A 20464-nucleotide genomic window follows, 5' to 3' on the forward strand; every position below is an offset into this window, starting at 1 on the left:
ATGAAATTTTTAACATTACAATTAAATTTAAAATTATAGAATTTAAAAATAATATAGTGGGTCTAAACTGCTTCATAGTCTTAATCCTCCTTCGAAACCGATCTGGAAGGTAACGAAAATTACTAGAAGTAAATCTATATTCGCCCTTAGGAATAATAGGGAGATTTTTTTTACTCTTGAAAAGAAATCAGAAATATTTTGCAAATATTTTAGGACGTTTTTACCTTAAGATTCCAAGTACGATCAGAAAAAATTCGATTAGATTTTTCAATAGTTAAAATATTGCACATTGCACCAACCATTTTTGCTTCTACTTTTGCTTTTACTTCTTAAGTTTTCAAAAAAGTTTTTTTTGTATTAGTATAATCATGAAACAAAAATTTGTTTACTAAAGTAAAAAGTGGTTGGTGTAATAGTTTCTACCAAGTAAGGGTTATGGATCAAATTGGAAAATTAAGAGAAAAATTTCATTTACCTTATATCAATGCCTCTCAACCAGGACCATATGGCACTCCAACGGGCCACAGCACTATTTAAGGGCGCCACAGTAAATAAAAAAGTAAAATTGGGTGACCACGAAAACTTTTTTCACAACAAATTCCCAATATACATAGGTACTACTTTAAATATTTAAAAAAGAAATTAAAAAACAAACATGGCAATTTAAATAAAAGAATAAAAATAAATATTTTCAGGAAAATTTCTGTGGATATATTATGGAACGCTATCGCTTAAATTTAAACAAAATTATAGCTCCAATGCGAGAAATTTGTTTGTTTACTTTTCTAGAAATCTTTTCAAATTATTTTATGAAAGTAGAAATAAAATATATTCGTAAATTATGATGTTAAAATTATTTCTCTGAATTTATTTAAAAATAAGAGGATTTCTTATATGTATTGCACATAATAGATGCAATAGAGCAAAAACACAACGTGATGGATGTTCAATACATTTTTAACTATTCTATAAAATCTATTCTATAAAAACGGTTCCGATTGCATAATCGTCAAGCTTTTTTTGAAAACTGGTGGTTTAGTTTTCTTTTAATAATGTTGAGTGATGGTTTTTCAATGGAAAGAAATTTTTTTGTTTCCGGAATAAAAGTTTGGTAAGTAGTTCTTTTTTTTCAAAATTAAATTTTACATACAATATTTAAAAGTTAAAAAAATATTTAAAGTGAAAAAATAAAAATATATTTATACAACAAAATTGAAGAGAAGAATAACTTTTTTATAAATATGATTGCAAGGATACTTTTGAGTTTCCAATTCATTATTTTGTTTCAAAAAGTTCGATTCGAAACAAGTTACATGTTGCCTACAATTTCCAAATTAAATCTTATTCTAATAAAAAATCATATCTAATAGCAGTTGCCTTTAATTCAGAAACTTTTCCTTTTTTATAAACATTTCTATTATTCCACAAAATATCTTTAAAAATAAAAATAACTTTTCAGTTTAGATTTTAGGCCGATCAGTTGAAACAATTGCAACATAATTTGATATTTTTGAATTTTACTAACAGCCTAAACGTGTATCTCGCTTTTCCATCTCATTTTTTATTCACTTTCAAATCTTAATTCTCCGTTGTTCTAATGGATGTTTCATTTTTCAATAGGATTTTTGCATTTACTTTCAAATGATCGACTGAACGTCTCCTTAAGAAAAACTAAGTGCAAAAAAAAACGAGATACGCAATACAAAATAATTCTTCTCACTCAAAAATTGCTATATTGATACACGATTAGGCTCTACATTCTCCTTATTGCTTATTTTTATTAATAGCTAATTTCATATTAACTTTAGGAATCTCATTAAATTATTATCACTAAACTAAAACATTTTAGTATAATTTATACTTACCGCAATCGCTTAGATAAAGTGGAGAGTATAAAAAGTACTATGTACTTTGCAAAATTATTTTATTTAGGAAAATAATTGCGGTTTTGAGAGAAAAGGAAGTCAGCATTTCAAAATGAAATTGTATAAATTTTACAGTTAAAATATGTTAAATATATTCATAAAAGAAAATTGATGAATTTATATAAATTGACGAAAGGGACATAGACCAAATGCAGTTGTTTTCTTTTGTCAAAAAACCGCAATATTACTTACAAAGTACTTAACACATATTTTATAAATTATAAGGACGTTACTTTTATAAAAATTTACTGCATATCTAACGATCTGGAATTCAAAGTTCTAATGACATATAATTTACTTATACAAAAAAATTACACTAAGGGAAATGCAAAGAAATTGACAAATAAATGTTATCAATTATTGTTGCTGGACCATATCGGCAGTAAATTCCAACTTCGACTCGTATCTGAGCCTACAAAATAATTGTTTACATTCTCTTTAATTTTAAAAGTATTAAAATCACCTTTAGCAACATTTTGAAGCACTGTTGTTTCATCTGGACTTAACCGAAGTATGGTATTCAAAACAGGCACTAAGCGAGTTCTTTCATCCCCGCTGCTTAAAGTTAAAAACTAAAATTTTCAAACATTAAAGTTTCGCCAATAAGAAGAAAAATTTAATAGATTACCTTAATGATTACGTTTTTCAAATATTCAGAATTATGCATATGTTTTTCCCTTTCCAATGTTCTTTCATGCCGTCTTAGTTCTTCTTTAAGTATTTCACTTAATTGGGTATATTTAATTAGATCTTGCTCCGTTTCGGAGAGCAGTGAAGTTAAATGCTTATTTTTAGTTTCTTCGCTCTGCAACTTTTCCTTTAAAATTGTTACTTGATTTTCAGCACTCATTTTAGTATTTTCTTCTGCTAGCTCTTCCACATTATCATCAAACGAAGAATTTAGCAATTCGTCCAGAGGGATAACATCATGTTTGGATCTTGTAGAAATTTTTCTTTTTGGTAAGGTATAACTGGCTTCAGATCCTTCAGCATCTTCACGTTCCATTAATAACATTTCAACTTTTTGTTCATCCGAAGATTTTTGAGATTGCTCACCGGAACCAGAAGAACCGAAAGGTCCAATTCTAGACACGGGGGCAGCATTATTATTTTTTGTTATTTCACTTATAATCGAAGAATGCTTTTGCTCTATTTCGACTATTTGGTCTTTATAGCAGTTTGTCAAAGTTTCTATTTGTAAACGGTGAGCTTTTAACGATTCTTGGTAATCTTTACTCTGTTTTCGATTTTCCTCTAATAATAAATCATATTGTTCACGTGATTCTTCTAATAAATCCATAATTTCTTTTGCCCTATTTTGTACCTGCTCCTTTTCTTCTTTTAATTCCATTATTTTTCTTTCTTGAACGTCAATTATTTCGCTATTTTTCTGAAATTTAACATTTACAGCTTCAAAATTCGCTTGAATTGTCGTAAGTTCTTCTTCTAATTCTCGCTCTCGACTTGTTTCTTTATTTTGGTTTTCTCGAAGAATTGATTGGGCTCGAATTTTATAGCTAGCATATTCTTTACGAACGTTTTCTAAGTCTAGAACAAGGAGTTTTAACTTACTATCGCACTCACTTAATCTATCTTCTGACAAAGCAAGTTGTTTACATATATTTTCTTTTTCAATATTTAAATCGGAAATCAGCTTGTCCTTTTTAGCTGAAATATCGGAAATTTGCAAACGCAATTCTTCTATTTGGGAATGTTTTGATTCATTTTCGACTATATTATCTTGAAGTTTGGATTGTAATTCTGATTTTTCATATTCCAATTGTTTAAGTCTCATTTGCATTGCATCTACCTGTTGTTTTAATTCTATATAGTAAAAATATTATTTACTTTTATATTCTTGAATTTTATTTGATATACACTCACCTGCAGAATGTGTTTTTTCCGACTTAACATTGTCCTCTAGGAGTTTAATTTCCTGTTTAAGTGATGATATCGCACTTTCTTTAAAAGATACTGATTCCATTAACTGTAACAGAACAGAAAAAAAATTGTAAGGAAAAACATTGCTAATATTGAAAACAAAACTCACTTCCTGGTTTTGAGATTTTACCGCATTTAGTTTTTCTGTGTTTTCATTCAAACTCCTTTCATAAGCTTCAATTTCCAAATTTAAAACACTGCTTTGTTTTCCAATAGCTTTCGATTTTTCTAAATCCTTTTTAAGTTTTTCCAAAAGTTCATTTAATTTGTTTATTTCCTTCTCTTTGTCATTCAACTTATTTTTATACAAATCTTTTTCCTTTTCTAGTTCTTTTCGAATCAAATTGAAAGCGTCTTTTTCCTGTTTCAAAATTTTTATTTCATTTGACTTTTCATGGACAACTTGTTCCTTGATTTTTCTTAGTTTGATTTCATTATCTAAAGCTTTATTCTTTTCGTGAATATCTTCGTTTAAAGTTTTGACTGCATTTTGCAATAATTGAATTTCATTCTTACTTTCATTTATTTTATCGTTCATACCCTTTATTTCTTCAGAAATATTGGTCTTTTCCAAACTTTCAACGTTTTCTTGTTTTGTTAAATCTGAAGTTCCATCGCCTGCACTATTTTCATACTTGGTAATTATTAATTTTTGTTCTTGAATTTTTCGTTTCATTTTAACTGCTAATACTTTCAGCTTATTATACTTCTCTTCAAGACATTCATTCACATCTTGCATCCGCTTAGAATCTTCAGCCTTTGTTGTAGAGCACAAAGATAAAATCTCACTTTGATTATCGGTTATCACAGACGCCGCTGTTGAGCATGATTGATCAATTTGTTTTGATGTGTTGTTGCTTTCTTTTGATTCATTTGAAAGATTTTCGTTTTCATTAGTGGAAATTTTCTTTAATTGAACTTCCAAACACGATATAGTATTTTGTTGTCTTGATATTACGTCGCCTCTACCCTTCAAAGCTTCGTTTAGTTCTCTCATTTCATTCAATAACTCTGCATTCTCGGCTTTTAATCGTTCGATTATTTGTGTTTTCTCTTCAATCGTTCTTTTAAATGTAAGATTTTTGTGCTCAGAATTTTCTATTAGGTCGGAAATTTCTTCTTTTAGTATTCTTTCAGCTTCTTTATGATTTTCAATGTCTTTGCTTACATTTTCAAATTCCTTTTTCAAATTGTTGTAACTGTCTTGTGTTGATTTTAAAATAAGAGCGCTTTGGTCTCTCTGATTTTTTAGATCTTCACATTTTGAAACTTGCTCTTGAAGAAACTTTTCCAACTCATCACATTTGACTTTTAAGTCAAAATTATTTTCTTCCCTTTTCTCGTTCTTCTCTTCTTTATTTGATTCTACAATTTTTGAATTGATTATGTTGATCTCCTTAACTGTGTCATCATTAAGAGTTTGATGATTTTCAATGGACGCTGTTAAGTCAGTAATTTGTGTTGAATTCTGTTGATTTTCAATTATGACCTTATCACAAATTTTAATTAGGTTTTGAGTTTTTCTTTCAATATTAGTCAAATAATTAATTTCGTCGTCAATTTTTTGTTTTTCATAAATTTTTAAATATCTTTGCAAAATATTTTTGTCGTTTTCTAGCATCCTTATATAAGCCAATAGTTTTTGCGAGACTCTTCTAATATCTTCTTGCCACTTTGAAACTGATTCTGAATAATCCACCTCATTTTCCATTAATACCTTCCTGCATTCTTTGAGCTTCTTAAACTTGAAAACCACATCATTTATTTTATTTTTCAAATGCTGAATTTCATCTAATAATCTCACTTCTTTAATTTTCATCTTTTTTATTTCACAAGATAGTTCAAGATTTTGTGTTTGCATTTTTTTGATATCCTCATTTTCTGTCGAACTCTCTAAGTGATTCTTAATTTCATCGGATGACACTTGTTTCTCGCTAGTTTCCTTTAATCTTAAATTTTCTTCAAGCAATTCTGAAATAGTTTTTTCAAGTTGTTCCATTTTCTGAGTAACATCTTTGACATGTAGTTCATTTTTGCTTTGTTGATGAGCATAATCCTTGGTATTTTGCAAAAATTTAGTTTCAAGTTTTTCTAAATCTCCAATCAAATCTTCATTTTCGTCCGTCATTCTCTCAAGTTGGCGTTTTAATGTTTCGTTTAAAATTAAAACTTCGGAATGCTTTGTAATTGATGTTTCCAGCTCAATAATTTTAGAGGAAAAATTTTTATTTTGCACTTCTAAATCTGCTACTTTAGATGTAAGAGCAAGTTTGGTTTGCGTCAAATTTTCTACAATTTCTTTCATTGCAAGCAATGATGCCTTATCCGCCTCTTTTTGTGTTTCATATTCAGAAAGTTTGTTCAACAAACTTTTATTTTTTTCAACACAATCTGAAAAAATATAATTTTCAATTCTTATTACACGTTTTTGTCATTCATATTATAAAAATAAATTTCTTAATACCATCTTTTGCCTGTTTCGCTTTTTGTGCGAGACCTAATAGACCCTTACACTTTGCTATTAACTCCTCTTTCGATAAATTTTCTAATGGATTTCGTCTTTTAACAGAATCACCTTCCTAAAAATTAACAGGTATTAAATTTTTGATGGGCTATTTCTTTTTTTTATTTATTGCCTGAGAGCTAGATGGATGCTGATTTTCATTAGCTTCCATTATTTTTGCTATAATATCACTTTTTCTTGATTTTTACGTTCTCCCTAATTTTTACGTATAATTTTTATTTTATTGATGATGTGACATGACTATGTTGTCAAAATTGTAATTTTATACAAATCATAAAACAGCTGTTTTTGAAAATCATTTCTGAATAATAGACTTACTAAATTGATAGACTGGCAGTGAAGTCAATTTTCTCTTTAAATGGGATTCTTATCTGGCCATTTTCCACAAAAAGATTTATGATTTGAGAAATCAGATGTTTTCGACAATTCATTATTTCAGAAGAGATTCCTTAAAAGAATATTATAATGAAGGGACGAAATTTGAACTAAAAATTACTATTTAACATTTTTACAAGTTGTATTGACGTTAACATGTTGCCCTTTTTAATTATAACTCTTTTGAAATCTAGCTTCAGAAAATATTTTTTCTCAAAACTTAAAGGAGTTGTTTTTTAATTTTTGTCTTGTAAAGTAGAGGTCTTACTTTTATGAAAATCATGAAATGACTATTGGCATGTCGAAATTGTTATTAAAGCACTGGCAATCCTACCAAAAATTTGTTTCTGACGTTAGTTTGTTTTTATTTACTAAGGTTTTCATATACCGAATTGCAAAATGACTACAAATTATATTCAATATTTTTTATTAGTTGCAATTTCCGTAATATGTTATTACAATTGCTGTAATTGTGGATTTGCATTTGATGATATTAGTGCAATTCGTGATAATAAAGATATAACACCAAATGTTCCAGTCATAAACTTATTCAAAAATGATTTTTGGGGAACAAGAATAACCAAAGAACAGAGTCATAAAAGTTATAGACCTTTAACTGTACTAACTTTTAAAATTAATTATATTTTGGGCAAATTAAATCCATTTGGTTATCATTTATTGAACTTATTTTTGCACAGTTTTGTTTGTGTTCTTTACAAGAAGGTATTGCAATTGTTTTTAAACAATGAAATAAGTTTTGCATCAGCTATGGTGTTTGCAGTACATCCGATTCACACTGAGGCAGTAACTGGTCAGTAAAATATATAAATTTTGTTTCGTATTTGAAAATAAATAATTTATTACAGGTGTTGTAGGAAGAGCTGAACTATTATCGTCAATTTTTTCGCTGCTCACATTCTTATCGTATGATGGTTTAACCAAGAAATCATTTTCTATGAGCAAATTGTTTTTCATTGTAAGTTTAGTTTGTGCTGTATTGTGTAAAGAACAAGGTATTACAATATCAGCTATATGTGTTGTTTACGAATTATTTCTTATTCAACAAATAACAATATATAACTTTTTGCAACCCAAACACTTAATGAAAAACATTAATTCAGATGGAACTCTACGAATTTTCTTTGTATTGATTGTAACCTTCGCTTTATTGGTGGCAAGAGTTTGTATCATGGGATCACAATTGCCTGTTTTTACTAGATTTGATAATCCAGCTTCCGCAACATCTTTTCCGACGAAACAACTAACATATGGTTATTTGATATATCTTAATTTAATGTTACTATTTTATCCTTCGAATTTATGTTGCGATTGGACAATGGGAACAATTCCTTTAATAACAAACTTTTCTGATGTTCGAAATTTATTGACTTTTATTACTCTATGTTTTTTTATAATACTTGCATACACTATCGTTTATAATCAACGAGGAAAAAACAATTCACATTCGAAAGTATTAATAATGGCTTTAGCCTTTCTCACGATTCCATTTTTACCTGCAGCTAATTTATTTTTTCCTGTTGGATTTGTAATCGCTGAACGAGTTCTTTATATGCCGTCTATGGGGTTTTGCATTTTAATCGGCTATGGTTTTAATTTGCTTTATGTAAAATATAAAAACAAAATTATAAATCTATTTATGATATTGTTGATTTTATCATATGGAACGAAAACGATTAACAGAAATTTAGATTGGGAAGACGAATTTTCAATATTTACATCTGGACTTAAGGTGAATCGAAATAATGCGAAACTTTTTAATAATGTGGGTCATTCTTTGGAAAACAAAGGACAACATCTAGAAGCGTTGAGTTACTTCCTAAAGGCGACGGAAATTCAAAAAGATGACATTGGAGCTTATATAAATGTTGGAAGAGCGTATAAAAGTTTAAAAATGTATGATAAAGCAGAACAAGCATATTTAACAGCTAAGCAAATGCTACCTAAACCAAAACAAGGTAGGTCAAAATCCCAATTTTGCAATGTACATATGTAAATATTTTTCTTTTTTAATTTTCTTTGCTCAAACTTTATTAAAAACACTCGTTTTTTTAGGAGAAACATATCAAGCGCGTGTGGCTCCAAATCATCTCAGTGTGTTTTTGAATCTAGCAAGTTTGATATCGTTAAATCAATCTAGGTTAGAAGAAGCAGATTTATTATACCGGCAAGCAATAAGTATGAGGGCAGATTATGTTCAAGCTTATATCAATCGTGGTGACGTATTAATGAAGCTAAATAGGGTTGTTGAAGCTCAAAAAGTTTACGAAGAAGCTCTTAAATATGACCACGAAAATGCAGACATTCATTACAATTTGGGAGTCGTCCTTTTAAATCAAAATAATACTGAGAATGCATTAACCCAATTCGAATTAGCTTTAAAATTTAATCCTGAACATGAGCAAGCCTTGTTCAACTCCGCTGTTTTATTACAAGAATTGAATCAACCGAAGTATAGAGCACCCGCTTATGAAAGGCTTTTGAAACTATTAGATTTCAATAAAGGCAATGATAGAGTATATTTTAATCTTGGAATGTTGTCAATGGACGAAAACAAAACGAATGAGGCTGTCTTTTATTTTAAAAAAGCAATTGAGTTGAAAAAAGACTTCAGAAGTGCTTTGTTTAATTTAGCTTTACTTTTGGCAGATTCTAAAAGACCGGTTGAAGCGATACCTTTTTTGAAACAACTTATGTTATACTATCCCAACCACATAAAAGGTTTAATACTGTTAGGAGATATTTACGTAAATAACATAAGAGATTTGAATGAAGCTGAAAAGTGCTATAACAAAATTCTTCACTACGAGCCAAACAATATTCAAGGTCTTCATAATTTATGTGTTGTTTACGTTGAAAAAAATGAACTTAACAAGGCACTGAATTGCTTAGAAAAAGCACATTTTTTGGCTCCTGAAGAAGAGTATATTTATAGACATTTAAATATAATAAGGGCGAAAGTAAAGAAAAAACCTAATGAAAGTTAATCACGTAAAATATTTCTTAAATAAACATTCTAGAAGTAGTTAATTTATTAAATAACTAACTTATTATAATTATAGATTAACGGCAAAATATACATTTTTTTTCAAACTCTTTTTTAAATTTTTTATTTTAGATTTCAGTTTTTTAATAATAACAATTAATCAAATTAATTTACCACAAAAGACATGTTATTATATAGTATTTTATAGATTTATACACGTCATGGTCTTTAAAATATCAATCTTTTCGCCCAAATACCGGGCTACTAGAACTAATGGTTTTAATAAATGATTTTATTCCTTTGGACTGCTGATCTGCTAAATTTGACGAATTCTCACTTTCTGCAGCAATGATGTAAAAATCATCAACAATTGGACCCGGAGGACTTATATCAAACGGCTGTATTTCGCTTAAACAACAATGATTTGCGTTTGATATTTTCGGCATTTGTTTACTGTTTATATTCTTGTTTATAGTTTGATCTTGGTTTCTTTTTAAAATTTCTTGCGAATCCACCGGTTTTAATCGACCTAAAGTTGGTACTGGCATGCATTGAAATATTGTTGTCAAAAAATTTCTTAGAGATAACCAATATGTATCCTGCCATTGTTTTGAAAAGTAAATGGAAAAAGTAGCTATTTCTTCAGGATTTTTACAAAACGGAAAATCTAAAAGAAAAAAAAATTATTAAGTAACATTTTTCAAGTTCTGAGATAAATATCATACAAAACCAGTCTTTCCAGTCATTTTGCGAAGATAAATCACTTTTCAGGTTAACAAAAAATTCAGAAATTTTTTCATTTCTGTTATTGTTGTAAGCCGTTATTAAATAAATCTTTAATAAACCATTTTCCAATTTTTTTACAGCTACAAAATATGAATATGTAATTGCTTTATTCAATATGTTCGATTTATATTTTAGAAAAAAAAATTATTAGTAAGTAAATTAGTAAAACACTTTCCACTTTTTTTATATTGCTGTATTTTTGTGATTTCTTTGGGAATCCCGTATTGGGTACATCAATATGAAAATATTCGACTAGATTCTCAATAGACTATAAGTAGAATGCAATTGATTGCTCTTACTTTATTTTAAACAATATTTACCAAAAGTAAAAAAAACTAACATAGTTTCCAATTCTCGATTTAATCTATTTTTTTTATATCTGATGACAAACAAATTTCAAATAAATATAAAAGCTGAGGAAAGCTCGCTCTTTCTATGCATAAATATACTTAGACATTTTCAAAGGTGGTTTTTGAAGGCTGAATAAACTGAACATAGAAAAACAACAGTAAATATTCCTCAGACTTTTAGTGTATCTATTCGCTTCGGTCTTGCTTTTTCAATAAAATCTCTCTTTTTAAAATATGTCTAAAAATTGCATTTTTAATTGGTAAATAATATAAAAATTTTACAAAAATTAAAAGTTTTACAAACGAAGATTGTTATAATACAGAATTCATATACGTATATGTCTGTTTTATAACAATCTATGTTAATAACAAAAAATATCAAGTAATTTCTTCCAAAAAAGCAATCAATAAAACGTCTTTTTTTTTATTAGTACTGCCAATCGTCAGTCATCATCAGTCTAAATTAACATGAAAATGCATTTGGAGAATTTTTTATTTTTTGTTTCTGATTAGAGTTTATGTATGTACATATGTATATATACATGTATTATTTTTTTAAAATCTAATTGAACACAAAATGCATACATTTATTTAAATAAAACATTGATATAGCTAATATATTACCCGAAATGTAAATATGTTCAAGCTTGCTATATAAAACTGTATCTAATTTAATCCAAAATTGGACTAGCCCATTCAGATCAGAACTATTGATGCTAAAATTAATATTATTTGAAATTCCTTTAAACATAAAATATAACAATAGATCGAATTCTTACCACTGAGAAAGAATTTCTATAATTTTATCTGCTCTTTGAGATTTCTCTTTGTCATTTTTTTGTTCATTTATCATTGTTTTCAAACTATTAGAAAATCCTCTAAATAATAAATATTCTTTAACAAGCTCATCCAAAAACTCTGTATGAGCCATTTTTAATCAAATTTGCTCGTTTTTTTTTCTTTAATTTTAATTTTTAAATATTTTTTTTATTTATTTACATAGGGCATTCCTTTTTGTTTACTTTTTACAACTAACAATTTAGTAAAGTTTACATAAATTGCACAGAATACCAAAATTTAAAAATACTTTTGTATGTATTTAATATTTTAATAATATGAAAACTGACAATTAATAAAATTACTATGGGTGTGTGTATATTTGCGTTATATTGTGAACATATTTACAGCAACACAATCAACATGTTTATCAACATTGTTGACCAACTGTTTACCTCAATCAGTGAAAACCACGGCTGACAGAAATATAGGCCTGGTGGACCCTAAGAGAGTGACATTTTACAGCTGACGAATTTACACGTATTCTTATGGAAGCTATAGAGGGCCTTTTTTAATATCATGTCTCCCAGAAGATTAACTTTTTTTTCAAATTTTTAGTTAGAAAAGGCTAAAATTCAGTCTTATTCTTTTTTACTAGTGATTACGTTAAGGTTTTGTGTTATTGAAACATTTAAAAAATTGATTTAAAAACCTTTCAGGCTCTTTTTATTTTTTTAAGATTTCGCTAAAATGCTACACTGCAGGCAAAAAAAAATAAGACACATTTTTTTGAAATATTAAGCAGACCTGTGTTTTTCTTAATTTGGAAAAGTGTGCATTTGATACTCGTATAAATATATGTCGCAATTGTTTTTATAACACATACTTTATTAATTATTTTGATATGCGTCTATATAATATATTTTTTATGAATTTATTTATTTATTTACTATTAGTACTTTCCTATTCTAATAAAATTAATACATAATATGTGTTAAATTTCATACTGATGCACAAACAATTTTCGTCAGCTCGTGAAAACTTCCATTATTTTTTATTCGGAGGGATGTTGTATTTCTTCGGGTAAACCATCGCCTATTTAACCGATGTTATATAAAAAATTTTTGAATTTCCACTACTGTTTCAGTATATAGCTTTTAAATTCTAAATTTGCGAAGAATTTCAATATAACCATTTACATTTAACCAAAAGTTATTATTATTACCAATTACTTTTTCAAAGTGATTTTGCATATTTTCCAAAGAAATTTATTGAAAAACGGCAGCAACCATTTCTTGGTTTTTTTTCTCATGCACGTATTCCAAAACTAAAAAAGCGTTTAATCATTTGGAAAAAAACAGAATCAGTTGATTACTTTTGAATTTATTAACTTATTTTTACAAAAACAAGTCGGATTCCTTATATACAAATTTAATTTGCTTTTGAGTTTATGCAAATAATCAGAAATTATTTTGCTTAAAAAAAATAAAAAACATATTTTTACTAAATGAAAGGAGCAGAAAGGTTTTTTTTAAATAACCAAAATTCATTATATTTAATAAAAAATGTATTTTTAACGTGATAAAAGTATCTAATAAATTTGTATTTGCTTTTTAAAATTTTTGAAGAATCTCATTGATTTTAATAATACACCAAATGTATTCATTTATATCTTCTGCTCCGTAAAAATATTAATTTCATTTATATTCTAAAATATATGAATATAATATATTTATTAACAATAAAAAAAAACTATCGATAATTAAATTTATTAATATATTTAAAATTATATTCAATCTCTGGTTCTCAATCCCCAAATTGACGTCCTTCTAGATCCAACGGTTGGCCTGGCTACTGAACTATGTATAAATTTATTTATTCCTACAGCAGGAAACGTGTTTTGCAAGGTTATCAGAGCAGATTCTTGCAGTATACCGAATACATCCAAATATGCTAAAGATTTCACATTTTTTAATTCTCTAAAATGAAGTTATTTAAAAACTTTGATTATTTAATAATTTGTTTTATATATCACTTACACATAACTGGCTGCGTTTATTCCATAGCATCTTGACAATGATAAATACTCCAACTCTTTAAATTTGCAAACAGTATTTATGGTTGCGGAAGTTAAACCAGTGCAATCAGATAAGTCTAGTTCTAACAAACTTCGGCATCGGCTACTCAACACAGAAACATCTAAAAAAAATTTGTTATTAAAACTATACAAAATTATTGCAAATATGAGAAAATTTACGAGAGTCAAATATATTTTTTCTACATCCGGCGATATTAAGTCGCAAAATATTTGGAGTCAAGTTTTGAACTAAAGCTGTAATGGATTCAATACTCAAAGATGTCCAGGAAATATTTAAACTATGCAACTGCTGCAATCCTTTCATCATTTTCAAAACACTCCATTGTTCAATACCTTCACACATAGCCAAATTAAGTGCCTCCAAATTGATATTTTTAGAAATTTCGTCGCAAACTGCGTCACTCAATGGCACATGTTCCAAACTCAATTTTTTTAATTGTCTACATTTTGAGAGAAGAACTTTTAAAGATGGTTTAGTGATAATTGCCATACTAAGATCTAAATATTGTAATTTCGATTCAAACTCATTAAAAAAATCACTTCGCTCTGGGTCAAATATTGGATGTGCAATCTGAAATAATGTAAAATAAGTTTAAAAAATGATATTTTTTTGTTTCCTTCAAAACCCACATCTGCCTGAGCTAATCGGAGTATTACTATTCCGCGAGATACAATATTTCCTAAAGCTCCACTTCTTAAGGTCTTGTTGCCCAAATCCAATCTAGACCAAAGTGATTCATCTTGACTCAACCGATTAAAACGTGAACAAACAAAACTACATCTGATAAGTGTCTTTTTCGGTAGCCATTTGAATATTTGCAAAATCATTTCATCAGACAACTTTTTAAATGGATCCCTGTTGCTAAAATTAGAGCGCTCTATTGTTCTATATAAGAAGAAATTTTCATTTGGTATAAATGACTTCTTCACATTTAAAACATTTTGTGGTATCTGACGATTTAATTGTTGTAGCGAACAATTCGCTTCAAACGAAATTTCTGTTGACGTTGTTGCTTGTGATATATGAGTTGTACTATTATTTGTAATTGTAGGATTACTAGAGTTTGTCATACTTATTATTCCTTTTTGATTTGCATTTACATAATTATTATTGTTACAGACAACAGTAGCCAATGGACTGCGGCCTTTACCACTAATTACGTTAGAAATAATGATTTTGCCTTTTTCCGTTGACATATCTGAGACATTATTTGCTCTACCTTTTTGTTTTAAGGTTTCGTTAGGATCAGTAAAGCTTGTATTGTTCTCAGATTCAACTGTTTGATTTAAATAATCAAAATTCCCATCATAATTTCGGTGAATTAAAACCGGCGCTGATATTATTGGAGTTTGCTCATTAGAATTTTCATCTGAGCCACTTGTTTCATTATTATGACTAGATAATGAAGTACCTGAACATGATTCATCCGATTCTAACATATTTATACTGTGCTCCTTTAGCATTGACTTACAAGGGCTTCGATCAATCACTGTATTACTCGATTTCCACGTTTTAGACAATTTTGGACGTTTCCTGCAACATTAAATATTTTTATAAACTATGTAAATACATAATGTAATTTTTTTTTGTTTTTCTTTTCGAACAATAGAACATTTTTTATGGCTACTTTTTGAAATTAAATAAAAACTATGCATATTTTGAATTTTTTTTATGGCAGCATGAAACTTTCACTTCAATATTTTTATATATGTATATTTAAGAATCGAAATTTTTTTGACATTTTTTTTTATTTTGCGCCAATTCATTGCTTAAAAATGGGTGCGTAATAATAAACACTTACGTTTCTACAGGACATAAATTTTCGTTACTTGAAAAACTGCTTTTCCTTTTAAAATTCATATTTTCTCTAATTAATTTTCTTAATTAGTACATTTTATTAATGTATAAACAATTTGTAGGCTTTTAAGAAAACAACCTTTTGCCTTACTATCAAATTCAATTCCTGAACTTTTGTTGAATTAGCTTATAGTTTTTGCTTTAAAGAACAGTATAGTGTTGCCAAGTATTATTCGATCGGACGCAAGCAAATAGGAGAAAATTAAAAAACAAAAGAAAAATTTCATCTCCTTCGGTGTTGTGCATATTTTGACGCTATTTTGTAAATTATAAATTTGTGATAGGTGTTTAGAATAATTGTGTTTATTTCATTAAGTATTGTAGTTGAAGTAAAATTTAATCTTTATTTTAAAATTTTGTTTGAAATCTTGTTATTGCAAATTTACACTAAATAAAGAGGTCACCTGTAGTTCATAGATTAAGTTATATATGTATTTGTTTTTATATAATCAGAAAAACATAATAAAATAGCTCGCGTTTAACTTTTCGACATCTAAAAATAGTTGTTTGAATATTTTTGCGTCGTGTGTGAATCGAATCGACTCGAGTTATGTCATGGCTGTACTGTAACGCGAGAAAGAAATTTATTTGTTGAATTTTATGAAGCTTGTTCATATCAATTTTTACAGTTTAAAATCTCGTAAATTAAAAAAAAATTGATCATGATTGAGATTGACGAAGATGGAGCATGGAAAAATGATCAATTAATCATTTTTCATCAAAATTTTCTTTGAGGAAAAAATGCAAATTACTATTTTCGACATAAAATTTGGAATTAAACGGTTTATTTTAGTATTTTAAATTTTTCACGTTGAACAATAATTAATTTTTTGAAGGATTGACAAAATATTCTTGCCATGTAAAATTATATTCTCATCAATTTCAATCTTGATTGTCAATTTCAGATTGTGATGTAAACCTTATTTAAAACGTAAAGTCTACGTATTTTCGAAATTTTCAACTATTGCTGCCCATTTGCTATTGAATTTTTGAATTTGGTTCTTCAACACATTGTAACAAATTCTCAACCTGTGGAATCGTTATTAAACTAGTTGATCAACCATAAAGTGGAATCTTGATCCAAAAAAGTAATATTAAAAAATTTTACCTTATGATATTTCGTAAAGTAAATGGGAAACTGGAATATCACTTTAATTTCGAGTAAATTTTTTTTAGGATTAATTTTTGATAATATTTTCTGTTCCTTTATCTACTGCTCATAATATATTTACTTGAAGTTCTTTCACACTTATGCCAAAATCTACGATTTAATATGAGTCTGATGCAAGTCGTATAAATATACGACTATATATATAAGCACTGTTTGACATCACACTTTATATAGCGGAAAATAATAGAACTTTCTCATAAAACTTAGTGTCAGATTTTTTTAAAAGCATAGTTATGAACAGAACAGGAACGATTTTCCGCCGGGAAGGGTTAAAATTCATATAGAATACACATATTTAAATGGAACTACTTAGAATACAAAAACAAGCAAAATAACCGACCCGAATTCAACCTCGGGCGATAAAACAACCAATTGTCGGAAATTATCAATAAAAGCAATTAATTTTTTGCTGTTTTCACAAAATTTGGAACAGCCATCAGCTGATTCTTATTTCCCTTATAATTTAATAAAAAATTAAAAAATTATTTATGTATAAAAAAAAACGTTCACGAAACAAAGCTAAAGTTAACTAAGCTAAAGGGACGTTAATGTTGTTCATTTTTTCTTTAAGTGTTAGCTAACACTGGTTCTGTTAAAATATTCGTTGAAATCCACATCAGCCGGTTGGCAGTGACACTTTGTGGAATGTGGAAGCCAACTCATCGAAATTTGACACTAATTTTTGGATTACATTGGGTTATAAAAATTTTTCTACTTTGCTTCGTTTTATTAATAAAAAATGGAAATTTTAATTTATAAAATTTTATTTTTAACTTGTGTATTTGTTTGTTTGGTAGAAGGTATTAAATTTAATTTATATCCAAATACACAAAAATGTTTAAAAGAAGATATGCAAGCAAATCAACTAATAGTTGGAGAATTTGAAGTTACGGCGGTACCTGAATCGCCTGAACAAACTGTGGATTACATTGTAAGCTGAATTTTGTTTAATTATATTGGATTTAATATTAAATGTACTACACATGTATGCTTTTTTTTTCTTATTTTTAGGCTAGAGATACTAGAGGTCATATTTTATCTCAAAAGGAACACATTTCGAAAGGGAAATTTACATTTACTTCCGAAGTTTATGATACATATGAAATATGCTTTATTTCTAAAGTTCCGCCACGTATGTGTTAAAGTTAGATCTTTTATCAGATATTAATTGAACTTAATTTATTGCAGATTCTAGAGGTATTACACGTGAAGTTACGTTGGTGACAAAAAAGGGCATAGAAACGAAATCTTATGAAGGAGTAAGTTGTTTTATAATACTACATTTGATGTACTTACCTATAATTCAAAAATTTTTAAAATTTTATTTTTTTCTAATTTTTTATATGACATTATCAGTTGGTAAATATTTCTCTTTAATTTTGCTGGATTTTATTGATTTGATTTAGTTTTTAATTTATTGCAAATGCCCAAAATAGTATTGTATTATATGTATGTAGGTACCTGTGCGCCTTTTAGCACTGTAAAGAAGTTAAACTAACCTAATTTCTAGTATAGACTTTTTATTATTTGCTTACATATCTACTAAAAATTAATTTTTTTGCTGTGTTTTAGCGAATTCTGTGTGTCTGTTAAATTTTATTTTTTAGTAATAACTTTCTATTGAATAGAATTTAAAAAATAAGTAAACAATATAACATCAATCCAAGTAGGTAACTTGATTTAAAGGAAATTTAAAGAGTTTGTCGAGAGCTTGTCGAAAACAGTATTACATTGCTAAATTAGCAAAATTCATAACTCGATATTTTATTTTTATTTACATAATAAAATAATCAAGTTAAATTTAAAATTTTCCTTGGTTTTTGTTGTGGCTTCACTAATAATTTTGATCGATTTCTTTTTTTTAAAAAAACTAATACATGCGATACAAAAAAAATTGTTTTCTAACTGACTCATGTTTTTAGATAGGGGAGGCAGCCAAACTTAAACCTCTTGAAGTTGATTTGAAACGATTAGAAGATTTATCAGATTCTATTGTTCAAGATTTTGCTTTAATGAGAAAACGTGAAGAAGAAATGAGAGATACCAATGGTAAGTTAAAATTGTCATTTATTTAAACTTTTTTTAATTACACGTACCATATTTTTCAGAATCAACTAATAGTCGAGTACTATTCTTTAGTATATTCAGTATGTGTTGCTTATTAGGCCTAGCAACTTGGCAAGTTTTGTATTTGAGAAGATATTTTAAAGCTAAGAAATTGATTGAGTAATTAAAACTTTTTGTAATTTATAATTTTTTTTGAAATTAAATTTTTCCAATAAAATTTTTGGTGTTATTTTTTCAACCAAAAATTTGATCTAAATTCCTGAAAGTAGAAGAGGCAGAAGAAATTATAATTTTTTGAATTTTAAATGGGTTTTCTTCATAATTCTCACTTTTTATTCTAATTTAACAATAACTTTGGAAAATGCATAGGTACATAGATCCTAAAAACAATTTCTCAACATTCAGTGTCTTTGGTCTTTCCACTTTTTTTCAAGAAAAAAATTATTTGTGATTCATGTTGATGATAATTTTTGGGGTTTTCATCAAATTGTGGAGTCTTAATTTTTTATTTCCTGTACGATAGAATGATGTATATATGTATATATATAATGTTTATTATTGAAATTTAAATTAAAAAAATTATAATGATAGGAAGCTTTGCACCTACATTTGAAGATCCTAAAGTTTTGCAAGTTTCTTTTTAATACGACTAACATTTATATAGTTGATATGTAACTGCAAAATGGCAATTTAGAAATGTTATTACATTCATATTCCAATCCACTGTTATATAAAGTGACATACACTGTTCCGAAACTCTAGCCTCAATTATTATTCATTGTGAAAAAAGCTGTGGAAAACTAAATAAATAAAAAGACAATTAAAAATTTAACCCTGTATTTCTTTAATTGGAATTTTTCAACATTATTTATTATAACTTTTTAATTTTTAATAGTTTTTATACACTACAAACAAACGTACATGTAAACAAAATTGACTAGTTTAATTATTTGAAAAATTATTTTACTCTTCTTATTTTATTCCCCTCACACAGAAAGCAATTTTTTAATCATTCAACTTAAAATTTAAATACATTTAATTTTGTTTCTCCTATTTTAATTATTTTTAAATTTAGATTTCAAAAATTAAAAATACATAATATTAGTTTTAATAAGAAAAATCAAATGGAATTAAAGAAAAGTAGTTATTTCTTGATTATAACAATAACCAAGATTATTTTTATTAAATTATTGCAATATGCTTTATTATTTATTTTTTCTTTTATGAATTTTTTTTTTCAATTTAAATAGAGTATTATTAAAAAAATCATAAACAACATTTATGATTTATTTTAAGACCACAATGGTCGTCTTTTGTTAATAATTCTTTGTTTTCCTTTATACATAACTATTTTCAATCTTTTACTTATAAAAAAATATGTAAAATTAATAAAATATTAAATATATACATATATTAAATACAATACAATTTAAAAAAATTACATAATAATGTTTTTATCTTAAGAATTTCAAATTTTTGTTTGTTAATTTGAATAAAGTTTAAATTTTGTAAAACCAATTGATTTTTTTTTGTAACAATTTTGTTTTCTTTTTTATTTATTTCTTAAATAAAATGCATTTTTATATAT

The 20464-nt window shown here is 27.1% G+C and overlaps 5 protein-coding genes across 5 annotated transcripts; 2 read left to right on the top strand and 3 right to left on the bottom strand.

Moving 5' to 3' along the window:
• Nucleotides 1-1376: 1376 nt before the first annotated feature.
• On the bottom strand, nt 1377-6641 carry LOC129611737 (GRIP and coiled-coil domain-containing protein 2-like). Its single transcript, XM_055525033.1, has 7 exons — nt 6503-6641; nt 6331-6445; nt 3976-6257; nt 3810-3912; nt 2554-3749; nt 2389-2497; nt 1377-2337 (listed from the first exon to the last, which is right to left on the bottom strand). Exons 1-7 carry the CDS (start codon nt 6539-6541, stop codon nt 2279-2281), a joined length of 3903 nt encoding a protein of 1300 aa, XP_055381008.1. The 5' UTR covers nt 6542-6641; the 3' UTR covers nt 1377-2278.
• A 517-nt stretch (nt 6642-7158) lies between these two features.
• On the top strand, nt 7159-9831 carry LOC129611745 (protein O-mannosyl-transferase Tmtc3). The gene is made up of 3 exons (XM_055525044.1): nt 7159-7576; nt 7632-8741; nt 8839-9831. Exons 1-3 carry the CDS (start codon nt 7165-7167, stop codon nt 9768-9770), a joined length of 2454 nt encoding a protein of 817 aa, XP_055381019.1. The 5' UTR covers nt 7159-7164; the 3' UTR covers nt 9771-9831.
• Nucleotides 9832-9870: 39 nt separating this feature from the next.
• Nucleotides 9871-11979, bottom strand: LOC129611777 (WD repeat-containing protein 91). Its single transcript, XM_055525087.1, has 4 exons — nt 11685-11979; nt 11530-11621; nt 10495-10635; nt 9871-10436 (listed from the first exon to the last, which is right to left on the bottom strand). The coding sequence occupies exons 1-4, from the start codon at nt 11834-11836 to the stop codon at nt 10006-10008; spliced, it is 816 nt and encodes a 271-aa protein (XP_055381062.1). The 5' UTR covers nt 11837-11979; the 3' UTR covers nt 9871-10005.
• A 1145-nt stretch (nt 11980-13124) lies between these two features.
• Nucleotides 13125-15771, bottom strand: LOC129611753 (S-phase kinase-associated protein 2). Its single transcript, XM_055525058.1, has 5 exons — nt 15583-15771; nt 14411-15314; nt 13940-14351; nt 13722-13881; nt 13125-13661 (listed from the first exon to the last, which is right to left on the bottom strand). The coding sequence occupies exons 1-5, from the start codon at nt 15639-15641 to the stop codon at nt 13475-13477; spliced, it is 1722 nt and encodes a 573-aa protein (XP_055381033.1). The 5' UTR covers nt 15642-15771; the 3' UTR covers nt 13125-13474.
• Nucleotides 15772-17473: 1702 nt separating this feature from the next.
• On the top strand, nt 17474-20258 carry LOC129610032 (transmembrane emp24 domain-containing protein bai). Its single transcript, XM_055522352.1, has 5 exons — nt 17474-17740; nt 17821-17941; nt 17998-18068; nt 18732-18858; nt 18918-20258. The coding sequence occupies exons 1-5, from the start codon at nt 17549-17551 to the stop codon at nt 19037-19039; spliced, it is 633 nt and encodes a 210-aa protein (XP_055378327.1). The 5' UTR covers nt 17474-17548; the 3' UTR covers nt 19040-20258.
• The last annotated feature ends 206 nt before the right edge of the window (nt 20259-20464 follow it).

Source organism: Condylostylus longicornis, unplaced genomic scaffold (assembly GCF_029603195.1).
Source record: "Condylostylus longicornis isolate FDR11 unplaced genomic scaffold, ASM2960319v2 ptg000004l, whole genome shotgun sequence".
NCBI classification, from domain to species: domain Eukaryota; kingdom Metazoa; phylum Arthropoda; class Insecta; order Diptera; family Dolichopodidae; genus Condylostylus; species Condylostylus longicornis.

Bases quoted from the DNA above. Each gene is read 5' to 3' on its own strand.
- LOC129611737 (XM_055525033.1), bottom strand. From the start codon at position 6,541: ATGGAAGCTAATGAAAATCAGCATCCATCTAGCTCTCAG. The intron at 6,258-6,330 runs GTATTAAGAAAT...ATATTTTTTCAG, and splicing joins AGCGAAACAGGCAAAAGATG to ATTGTGTTGAAAAAAATAAA. The intron at 2,338-2,388 runs GTGATTTTAATA...ATTATTTTGTAG, and splicing joins GCTTCAAAATGTTGCTAAAG to GCTCAGATACGAGTCGAAGT.
- LOC129611745 (XM_055525044.1), top strand. From the start codon at position 7,165: ATGACTACAAATTATATTCAATATTTTTTATTAGTTGCAATTTCCGTA. The intron at 7,577-7,631 runs GTCAGTAAAATA...AATTTATTACAG, and splicing joins TCACACTGAGGCAGTAACTG to GTGTTGTAGGAAGAGCTGAA. The intron at 8,742-8,838 runs GTAGGTCAAAAT...TCGTTTTTTTAG, and splicing joins GCTACCTAAACCAAAACAAG to GAGAAACATATCAAGCGCGT.
- LOC129611777 (XM_055525087.1), bottom strand. From the start codon at position 11,836: ATGGCTCATACAGAGTTTTTGGATGAGCTTGTTAAAGAATATTTATTA. The intron at 11,622-11,684 runs GTAAGAATTCGA...TATTAATTTTAG, and splicing joins ATAGAAATTCTTTCTCAGTG to CATCAATAGTTCTGATCTGA. The intron at 10,437-10,494 runs GTATGATATTTA...TTTTTCTTTTAG, and splicing joins TGACTGGAAAGACTGGTTTT to ATTTTCCGTTTTGTAAAAAT.
- LOC129611753 (XM_055525058.1), bottom strand. From the start codon at position 15,641: ATGAATTTTAAAAGGAAAAGCAGTTTTTCAAGTAACGAAAATTTATGT. The intron at 14,352-14,410 runs GTGGGTTTTGAA...ACATTATTTCAG, and splicing joins TCCGATTAGCTCAGGCAGAT to ATTGCACATCCAATATTTGA. The intron at 13,882-13,939 runs GTAAATTTTCTC...AATTTTTTTTAG, and splicing joins AAAAAATATATTTGACTCTC to ATGTTTCTGTGTTGAGTAGC.
- LOC129610032 (XM_055522352.1), top strand. From the start codon at position 17,549: ATGGAAATTTTAATTTATAAAATTTTATTTTTAACTTGTGTATTTGTT. The intron at 17,942-17,997 runs GTATGTGTTAAA...AATTTATTGCAG, and splicing joins TATTTCTAAAGTTCCGCCAC to ATTCTAGAGGTATTACACGT. The intron at 18,859-18,917 runs GTAAGTTAAAAT...CATATTTTTCAG, and splicing joins AGAAATGAGAGATACCAATG to AATCAACTAATAGTCGAGTA.